This window comes from Priapulus caudatus, unplaced genomic scaffold, assembly GCF_000485595.1.
Source record: "Priapulus caudatus unplaced genomic scaffold, Priapulus_caudatus-5.0.1 Scaffold202, whole genome shotgun sequence".
NCBI lineage: Eukaryota > Metazoa > Priapulida > Priapulimorpha > Priapulimorphida > Priapulidae > Priapulus > Priapulus caudatus.
The window spans coordinates 71,460-82,131 of record NW_014577263.1 but is presented as its reverse complement, the minus strand read 5'-3'; the positions used below and the strand labels follow the sequence as shown (position 1 = coordinate 82,131).

Sequence of the window (10,672 nt, the reverse complement as noted above, 5' to 3'; positions counted from 1 at the left end):
ATGTGAGGTGAGGTGTGAGGTGAGAATGTGTGAGGTGAGAGCATGTGAGGTGAGGTGTGAGGTGAGAATGTGTGAGGTGAGAGCATGTGAGGTGAGGTGTGAGGTGAGGTGTGAGATGAGGTGTGTGTGGTGAGAGCATGTGAGGTGAGGTGTGAGGTGAGGTGTGAGGTGAGGTGTGTGAGGTGAGAGCATGTGAGGTGAGGTGTGAGGTGAGAATGTGTGAGGTGAGAGCATGTGAGGTGTGTGGTGAGGTGTATGAGGATAGTGTGTATGTCACATATCTCATCACGCCATCTGTCTCTGTCTCTCTCACAGGCGGACAACATAGAGAGTGTTCCCCTACACCCACTACGAGGCGAACTCGGCTCTGATGATGAATTAGAAGACTTACAGAATGGTAATGTCTACTGTAACACCATGTGTTAGTAGTGGCATGTGTGTGTGCGTGCGTGCGTGCGTGCGTGCGTGCGTGCGTGCGTGTGTGTGTGTGCTGGTACAGATTGCTACATGTCTACTGTAACCCCGTGTGTTAGTGGTGGGATGCATTGAACTGCCTCTCTCATGCCAGGGTCTGCCACCAGATGGCACTGATTGTCTATACATGTTCTCAGGTGAGATTCTTGCTGGTCACGTGATCTTGCCACGTCACGGGGCTTCAGTTAAGCATCCGAACCTTCACAGCATCGCTGCGCTCTTCCTCGGATGCTGCTCCACTCAAGCCTTCGATGTCATCATCCTCATTCAGTTGTACGTACGTTTATGCTCAGCCGTACCACATGTCCGTGCTTATTATCTATCTTAATCTAGTTACATGTGCAATGTGTTGACATTTACACTAGCTGCGTTCACACGAGGATTTCAGTTCCGTACTGAGCGTTCACACGGTAAAAATATTCAAGACTTATACGCGGCTTAGCAAGTACCGTACTGAAATACGAGGCTTATTCGGCGCGGAATCACATTCCGCGCTGAAACATTCGGCACCACGCTGGCCGCGTATTATCTGTCGTGTGAACGCAATTCGAGGCCTCTTACTGTAGTGCGCTTACCTAGACTGGTACCCGTTTGCTACACGACGTTAGTGTAGCGTGTGGAACTGTCGACCGGGTACCAGTCTATATTATAAGCCTCGATTCTCGTGTGAACGCTGCGGGTTGTGTTAGCACGGTGTTTCAGCCGAATTCAGCACCAGATAAGTACGGAACTAGCGAGGCTGTGAATCTCGTGTGAACGCAGCTGTAGTCTCTGTGCTGACTAGCTATCTCTATGAAGTTACGAGTGTAACATAATGTGTTGACATTTTCAGCGTGTCTTTGCTAACAAGCTACGCTCTGGCTGGCTCTGAAGCTTACGCTGCTGTCATTGGTATTGAGTAAGTCCATGTTTTATCATTGTTTCTCCTACTTAGATAATAACATTGTATGTTTATGCTGTTTAGATAATACTATTGGCCCCTGCATTGTCTTTTGCATATGTCTCTGCATATATATTACTTGCTTAGCTTCTTGTCCATTGACTGTAGCACTAATTTTATACAAAAACCAAATGAAAACAATGAAATTCATTATTAAATCTTTTTGCCTCTTAAATAATTTCAACTGAATTATGAAAAAAACAGTATTACATTAATTTATGTGCATGTTTGGTGGGAAGATTAAAAATAACAAAGAATTTAGTAGTTAGCAGTGATTTTTATTTAATAGATTTTTATTAATTGACATTAAACATTTTGCCCAGAAAACGTAATTGCAGTACAACAGCTAGTAAGCATTGATGCATGGAGTACAAACTCTCATTGAATAATGTGATTTAACATTACCATATCTTATTAAAAATAATTATTGAGAAAATATGTTATCATTATTATATTTAATATTAATTAACATCACTGGGTAATAGTAGCATTCTCCAGAACATATATATTAAAGTTGTTATGTTGTCCGATACCAGATGGCAGGCCGATATCACATGCTTGTATTATTGAGCGGTGATGCACTCTAACCCTTCAGCGGCCTGTCCACACATACTCCCCGGCAATTTTTATCCGTCCTGAAAATAAATCGTATATACAGGTAACAAGTTGACAACCAGGTTTAAATTACTTGCATTTTGTAAAACTGCTAATTACACGTGAACTTCAACAGTTATTGCACTTCTTTACAAATAATATAATACCATAATATAGTATTGGAATTGCTAATGGACAAAATACTGTCATTCAAAGAGACAACACATCCACACACGCCACAACACTGAGCAAAATCGTAATCTATTCGTTATTGAATTATCGGCTGTCAAGGTTTAGAGACGCTTACGTGACCTTTAAGTGACCTTTGCTTTTTTGGAGAGCGGCTACTAGCATCAGGAACACATCTCTATGTAATCTATTGTAGACATCTTTGTGTTACTATATGTGTGGTAGTACATAATGTACTTACTCGCATACGGTGCCTGGTCCACACAGCGTATACATGCAGGGGTTTATGTGACGTTAGCCTCTGGGGGCACACCAGTGCATGCAGCAGCCAAACTCTCTGTGAAACAAGTGAGCACTCCTAGTGTAAGTGACAGTTATCGTGAATAGTTGCGTTCGCCGTAACGAGTGTAGATGTTATGTGATATGTATGGTAACGAGACTTGAGTTTTTTCTTCTTAAATAAACTGCAGATGGCAGCACCTATAAAGACAGTGAATGTGTTAACATATAATATACAGCTATACAGGAATATTCTGACTGCCTGCATTTTTCATTTCGATTCAATCTAACCTTCGCCCTCACGTTGCTAAATACGCTATTATTTATTGGTTCCTGGTCTAGCTTACTTCCCTATAACTATGAATATCTCCTCTTGTCTCCCTTCTACGCTGCTTGCTATCAGTATAAGTGTGAGCATGGTCCATGTTATATATTACCATGTATACTAAATAGTAATGCTCACACACTCATTCTATAACTGTGAATCTATATATTATGTGTATTTACCATGCCTGAACGGCATTGCTACAAGAGATGAGGGACATATAAATCCTTGTTTATATAAGTGTTTATAAGATATAAGTTATAAGTAAGATATATTTTATGTAATAAGTATTGATTACAGACAAGTAGATATATTTATGTACATACCTGCACACCTCAGTACTTGTGTCACATGAGTGAAACCTGGGATCACATGGCGACACAAAGCAATAGCCTGCAACACGCAAAACAGCAACCTTAATCCTTTACCTGTATTATTCACACCTACATCGACATGCACGCACACACACGCACGCTCGTGTACATGCACGCATGCACATGCATTTAAATTTTGATTTAGATTTGTAAACTTGAAATTGACATTTATTTAAATGAATTTATTGAAATTATATGATTGATTTTATTGAATTTATTGAAAATGAAATTGAAATTAAATACACAGTTGTTAGGTACCTACTACAATACACAGTGTGTTGTTAGAAGGTGTTTAACAATACACACTGTATTGTTGAAAGTGTATTGTTAGTTACCAGGATTATCTGCAGTGAGAATTGACGCTGCATAACTTACATGGCCATTGGGGCTTGCCTTCAGCTGTACCTAAAACACAAACAATGTAGTTTTTAAATTAAGGAAACATGGAAAATACTTGTCAGCAATGACAGAGAAATACAAAACTGTTTGCTGTCACGATAAAATCGGATTCGGAATCGGAATCGAAAGCAGGCGTGAATGAAAACACAATTTGTTTTTATTTCACACCTGATAACATCATGTGTATCGCTCGGGGAAAGGCAAGAAACCGGAAGAACTATAACGTGAACATGGACTAGTTTACAGAAATTCCTTGGTTTCCGAACTAGCTATATGTACAGTCTATTGTATATCTTACTATAATTTGCCGAATGTTGTATGTATGTATGTATGTGTGTGTGTGTGTGTGTGTGTGTGCGTGCGTGCGTGCGTGCGTGCGCGCAAGCGCGCGCGTGCATGCATGCATGTATGTTAATGAAAGGCTCCGTCAGTTTTGATCCAAATAGCGCCAAATTCACAGAAGAGATCGATGAATACACGGGACGGGTTCTAAACTTTACTTGGTTGAAAACGGTCAAAAAGGCTTAAAAAAGACAATAAAAAAGGTAAAGATTTGCCTGAAAATATGGGGCCCTATATCTTTGCCTTGCTAATATTTCGCCGTCTGTGAACGTTGTGCTGTAATATTTCGCCGTCTGTCAACGTTGTGCTGCATGCACAGAGATTTTTGTAAGCCCAATAATGTAAGTAGAAATATAGTATGTTGTAGTATATATATATACAGAGTGGAAACATGCGAAGCACGTAATATTACGTGGTACGCAGCCAAGTGGTTAACGAGTGGAACGACCTACCAGCCCAATGAGATCTATCTATATTCTAGCTTTGGAGTCCGTATCATCAACCAGTACATAGCATACAATAAAACAGTTTATAAAAAAACAAACATGTGCAACAACTAAACTCTCCATACAACACCTTACACATAACACTTCTGGTAACACATGCATCACAGTCACTTAGCCCGCGCTTAGCGCGGGTTCCAGCTAGTGTATATAACTTACCCAGTGCAACGAGTAGAGTGCATAGAGTGATGAGAAGGAGAGTTGGCTGCTTCATCGTTGGAATGTAGATGCAAGTCAGTCTATCAGATAGTCCCGTCTCGTTGTCCACTTAACGTATAGAGGCAGCTAGATGTAACCGACTACGTATGTACGTGCGTGCGTGCGTGCGTGCGTGTGTACGAGTGTGCGTGTCGTGGAATCACCTGGTTGTTTGTATGATCTGGATTTCACCTCGTCATATATATGTGTGTGTGTGTAACGCAGAGTCACGTGGTTGTATTGTCGTGTGTGTGTCTGCATGGGGGAGGGGATGTGTTGTGTGTGTGCGTGCGTGTGTACGTGCGTGCGTGCGTCTGTGGGTGTGTGTGTGTGTACGTGCGTACGTGTGTGCGTGTGTGTGTATAGGTGTGTGTGTACGTGTGTGCGTGGTGTGTGTATGTGTGTGTGCGTGCGTGTGCGTGCGTGCATGCGTGCGTGTGTGTGTATGGGCGTGTGCGTGCGTGCATGCGTACGTGCGTAGTGCGCGTTCGGCGTGTGCGCATGTGTATGGTGTGTGTGTGTGTGTGTGTGTGTACGTGCGTACGTGTGTGCGTGGTGTGTGGTGTATGTGTGTGTGTGCGTGCCCGTGCCGTCGCGTGCGGCCGTGCGTGGGTGTGCGTGCGTGGGTGTGCGTGCGTGGGTGTGCAATTGGTGTAGTGTGTGGCATGTGTGGTGGTGTGTGTGTGTGTGTGGGTCGTGCTGTGTGTGTGTGTTATGTGCATGTGTGTGTGTGTGGTGTGTGTGTGTGCGTGTGTGTGCGTGCATGCGTGTGGTGTGTGGTGTTCGTTGTGTGTGTGTGTGTGTGTGTGTGTGTGTGTGTTGTGTGTGTGTGTGTGTGTGTGTGTGTGTGTGTGTGTGTGTGTGTGTGTATGTGTGGATTGTGGTGTGGCGAATGCATGAGGGCGGGCTGTGAACAGCCGGAGTGGCTGACTATGACAAAGGCATCGCCTAGTTGTTTCGGCCGCACATCCCCCCCCCCACTCCCCGTTCCCGCTTCATCTCTCGGTAGCGGACTTTCGGCCACGGACTTTTCGGCCCGGCCATTCGACGGTAGGACTTTCGGCCACATATTTCTGAGCATATAACGACTCGTTTCCGCCAAATTCAAAATTGTGTTTAGTTTGTTTGTGTAATGTTGATTTTTTTTAATGTTATTAAACCTAAAATATAATTAGCAGAAATAATTAATGGATGGCAACCTAATGTATGTTAAACTGGGATAAAAGAAGTATTTGGGGAAAAAAATTGAATTTGCCCGAAAAGTCCTATCTGTTGTGAAAATATGTGGCCGAAAAGTCCTAGGCCGAAAAGTCCTTGGCCGAAATGTCCTACATTCAACATCCTCACATCCTCAAAACATCGCCATATATAATAATATAGTTACTACACGGACGCGGGAACTTATCAAGTCTGTCGTGCAGGTATTAAGTCATGTTTCGTAGAGAGCATGAATAGCAGTGTGTTGTCTTTGTTGTTGTTGTTGTTGTTGTTGTTGTTGTTGTTGTTGTTGTTGTTGTTGTTGTTGTTGTTGTTGTTGTTGTTGTCGTCGTCGTCGTCGTCGTCGTCGTCGTCGTCGTCGTCGTCGTTATCGTGGCAACGCCGCGGGCCACACTACAAACCAGCACATAATCCGCAAACGACAAAGGCTGCGTCTAGTTGATGGGTCGTATATACAGTCACGCGTCGCCGCAGAATTTCTGAGAAATAGCGGAGATTAAGCTCTGTATATATCTAATAGCTCTGTCTATAAGTTAGATAGGTGTGAGCACGTGAGGAGCACGTGTTCGACATTCTGTGGTCGTCCCGGACAGAGCCTACGGCGCTAGCATGCTGACACACACGCGCCGAAATTACCAGCCTATCGTTGAATTCGTGGGAAACCGCGGAGTAAACGGAAGCTTTCTATGAAACTCCTGCGGCGGTTCCAAGAATTGATCATGAGATGCGAGGCGCGCGTGTGTCCTGATCAGTGTCACGATGCGATTGTAGCGCCGCTGTCCTTCTGTCTGTCTATCTGCTATGTATTCCGCCCTTTATTGGCTTAGGATGCCAAAAACTGCCACACTGTTGGGTGATCAGCAATAGGGGCGCTTAAGGCCGCCGCACACCAGCCGATTTTACAAACGATGAAGCGATGAAGCGATGAAGCGATTAAGCGATGAAGCGATGAAGCGATGAAGCGATGTAGGTGTGCGGCGGCCTTAAAATCGGCTCATCGGCTCATCGGTTCAAAATCAAACATGTTTGATTTGGAACGATCACCCGATAAAAAATAAAATCGTCCCTACAAATTGAACCCGCGCACACACTACCGATATCGGCTGATTATTCTATCGGCCGATCAAATCGCCGTGAAAACTCGGCCTGGGGCGCCAGCAAGGAATATATTAAATAGAATGCTTGATTTCCCCAGTGAATATACCATATAAATCGATTGTTGAATAAATTAGCACATATGTTGAATTCGAATGGAACCGCGAGTAAACGGAAGCATTTTTGAAATCTAGCGGCGGTAGGCATTGGTGGTGGGGGATATTATTAGTTCCTGTGGCAGTCAGGTTGTTACCTATGTTGTTTGAACATCGAGCAATGATTACGTTACATGTCCTAACCTTTGACTCAAAGTACACGCCTCTCTCAGAGCAACTTCGGCGGGAACATGGCCTGACAATTTATACACCCACACGGCAAGCGCAACGCACACAGCCACGCACCGCACCGCACGCACGCCACACAAACACACACACGAACACATATATATATATATTAAATATATATATATATATATATATATATATATATATTATACATATGTATATATATTGATCCGTGCGTGCGGCGTGCGTGCGTGCATGCGTGCGTGCGTGCTTGCGTGCGTCGTTGCCGGTGGTGGCGTGCGTGCATGCTGCGTGCGCTGAAATCTCATACTGCTGTCAATTGTCGTTTGTTGTTGAGAAGTATTATTATATCATATGTTTTGCTAGCTTAGATAAAAATTGTTTATGCTGTTAGATAATAAATTGCCTCTACATTTTATTATCATTATCCCTTGCGTTTATCTCTGCATGTTTATTACGCTTTCTAGTCCATTGTCTATTGACAGTAAGAAGTATTTTTCAAAATCATCAAAAAACAACAAAAATTCTTGACAATCAATACTTTTTTGATTCCTTCAAAGATGGCAACTTAAGCACAAACGAGTATAAATAAATTTATGTGCATGTTTTTGGTGGAGAAAGTTAAACTAACCAAGGATTAATAGTGAAATGATTTTTATTGTAAGATATTGACATTAAACATTATTTGCCCAGAAAGCATAATGTCAGTACCACAAAGCTAGTGAGCATGAAATGATGAGTACAAATCTCCTTGAAGAAGTGATTGCCCAGTATCATACTTAAATATATATTATGAGCAAATATGTTATTCATTATATAGCTTTAATATTAATACCATCACTGGTAATAGTGCATTCTCAAACATATTATATTAAAGTTGTTTTATGTGTTCCGACACAGCTGGCTAGCGATATCACTGCTTCTATATTGAGCGGTGATACACTCCCCCTTTAAAAAAACCGCGCCTTCAGCGGCTGTCACACATACCCCCGCGGCAATTTTATTCCGCCTCGAACAATAAATGTCGACACATGTAATAAAGTTGAGCAAACCAGGTTCAATTACTTCGCAATATCATAAAAACGCTAATTCACACCTTAACATTCAAACAGTTATTGCGCTTATCTAACAGTAATATGTAACTGCTGTATATGTATCAATGGTGAATGTAAAAATACTGTTCGCTGAACCTTAAAGAACACACATACAGCAAACAACGCCAGACACTGCGCATATCGAAGTCTATTCGTATTGAATCATCGTTCCATGGTTAGAAACGGCTTCGGAGCCTTTACGTGGACTTTGCGGTACCCTGACGTCACGTAGCAGCATGAGACATAATTGAAGTGTGGTTTGTCTTAGTATGGATGCTAGTGTAGCTCGTCTGTACTTACTTGCATACGGTGCCTGTTCACGACGCGTAAAAAGCGCAATGGTTTATGTGCATGGAGGTTTAGGTCACACGGTGTGACCGCAGCAGCCAACTCTCTGGGAAACAACGTGAGTGGCATTCCATGTCTAGGACAGTTATGCGTGTCTGCGTTTCGCGATTTTTAACTATTGGCCTGTATTATATACGTTGTAAATACGCCTATATTATTGTTCCTGTCTAGCTTACTTCCTACAACCTATGAATATTCTCCTCTGTCTCCCTTCTTGTACTTGATAATAGTATCAGTGTGACATGTCTAGTTATAATCTCCATGTATATAAATAGCTAATGCTTACTAATTCATTTCTATAAATATGAATCTATATTTGGTCATATTTAGTCATAAGTGAATGAAACGGCATCAATCAAAAACATATAACGCCTTATTTATAATAAGTTTTTAAAACGCACAACTGATTACATGGTAGTGTACATACTGACACTCAGTAATGTGTCACATGAGTGAAACTGGGATGACACTGTTGCGGCACAAAGCAATGGCGTGCAACATTCAGAACAGGCAGCGTAACCTTACTTCTATATCCTCCGCTTTCTATATTGACCTGCACGCGACCACCGCATGCAACTCACACTCGTGTACACTGCCGCACCGTACCGCAGGTGGCCGCACATATGCACACTCTACGTACACGTACGGCAACACTTAGTACACCGTACCATACGCCTAGCCTCGCCCCTCTCATCACGTTCTCTCCTTCCCCTTCCCTCCTCTCCTTCTCCTCTCTCTCTTCCTTCCTTCCCTGCTCTCTCTCCCGTCCTTTCCTTTCCTTTCTGCTTCTCATTCCCTTTCCTTCCCTTACGATCATTTTGTAACATACGATTTCTTCAATCACTAATATCTATAACAGCAAGTTATGAAATTAATCTAGTATTCTATATGTCTGGGGGACGTAGAGTGTAAAGTGAGAATTGACGCTGTATAACTTAAACATAGCTCGGCTTCCCTTCACTGTTAGCTATAACACAACAATAACAGTTTATAAACGCACAATTAAAATACCTCGGCAAGCACAGAAAGAAATGTGAAAACTGTTTCTTTATATCCTTAGTTGATTTGCTTGTAACTTTGCTTCACTAGGTCCAGTCAGCAGGTATTCAACTATTTATATGTAGCAGTCCTATTGCTAATAATTATATACCTACTATAATAGAAGTAGATAATAGGGAAGAGTGTGACTTCAAGTAAAACAAGGAAATCCGTCATTTCTAGCCTAAGAAACTACGATTTACTACGCGTATAACTCAACCAAACTTGTAGCTCATCCGCAATCCTACACCGCAATCCGGAGATACAGACTAAAACGTACACACGATTCCCATATGTTGCCACGCAACTGAATAGTATAAACGCTCTAACTTGATAAAAAGCACCTCCTAGCGAGCCCACCGTGCAATGCCAGATGGAGCAGAGTCGTTACTGCCTTTGGTTTCAAGTTAGCGGTTTATACATTCGTTCTGCTGGCACATAAGGAAATCGTTCGTACGTTTAGTCTGTATCTCCGGATGGCGGTGTATATGAGGAAAGATTCGCACGATGGCTAAGCGATATGTACTGTGTACGATGAGCTGCAAGTTGGTGAGGTTACGCTTAGACATGTGAGTATTCCGACGGCTTAGTAACTGACTGAATTTCCCGTTGTTTATTGAGTCACACTCTCCTTGCCCTATTATCTCACTTCTGATATATAATATACTACTTCACATCCAGTACACCGAGCAGAGTGCATAGAGTGATGAGAAGGAGAGTTGGCCTGCTTCAAGCATCGTGGAATAGATGATATCCTCACCAATTGCAATCAGTCTAATCAATAGTCCCTTCGTTGTCACGTATAGAGGCAGCTAGAAAACGCCGACTACGGTACGTGCGTTGCGTGCTGCGTGGTACGGCGGCGTGTCGTGGAATTACGATGGTTGTATGTATGATCTGGATTTCACCACCATCGTATATTACTAGATAGTATGTTGTGTAATTGTTCTAACGCAG

General features: G+C 42.5%; 2 protein-coding genes across 6 annotated transcripts in view; one reads left to right on the top strand and one right to left on the bottom strand.

Annotated features, from left to right (window-relative positions):
- The window catches only part of LOC106807225, a 48,760-nt gene that overhangs the window by 9,105 nt on the left and 28,983 nt on the right, over positions 1-10,672 (top strand). The window contains exons 5-7 of the mRNA XM_014809513.1: positions 316-397; positions 612-747; positions 1,307-1,372. Of these exons, the coding sequence (XP_014664999.1) occupies positions 316-397; positions 612-747; positions 1,307-1,372 (284 nt within the window). The remainder of the gene's footprint in view (positions 1-315; positions 398-611; positions 748-1,306; positions 1,373-10,672) is intronic.
- The window catches only part of LOC106807249, a 23,250-nt gene continuing 14,249 nt past the window's right edge, over positions 1,672-10,672 (bottom strand). Inside the window, exons 1-5 of one of the 5 annotated variants that reach the window (XR_001393642.1) lie at positions 4,579-4,790; positions 3,551-3,580; positions 3,128-3,194; positions 2,439-2,534; positions 1,851-2,049 (exon numbers count right to left, since the gene is read on the bottom strand). Coding sequence is in view for 1 of the 5 variants with exons in the window: in XM_014809541.1 (XP_014665027.1) it covers positions 1,998-2,049 (52 nt within the window). In the remaining 4 variants the exon portion in view is untranslated. Of the gene's footprint in view, positions 2,050-2,438; positions 2,535-3,127; positions 3,195-3,550; positions 3,581-4,578; positions 4,791-9,618; positions 9,642-10,672 lie in introns of those variants that run through there. The other 4 variants (XR_001393641.1, XR_001393643.1, XR_001393644.1 and 1 more) reach the window with 4 other exon arrangements.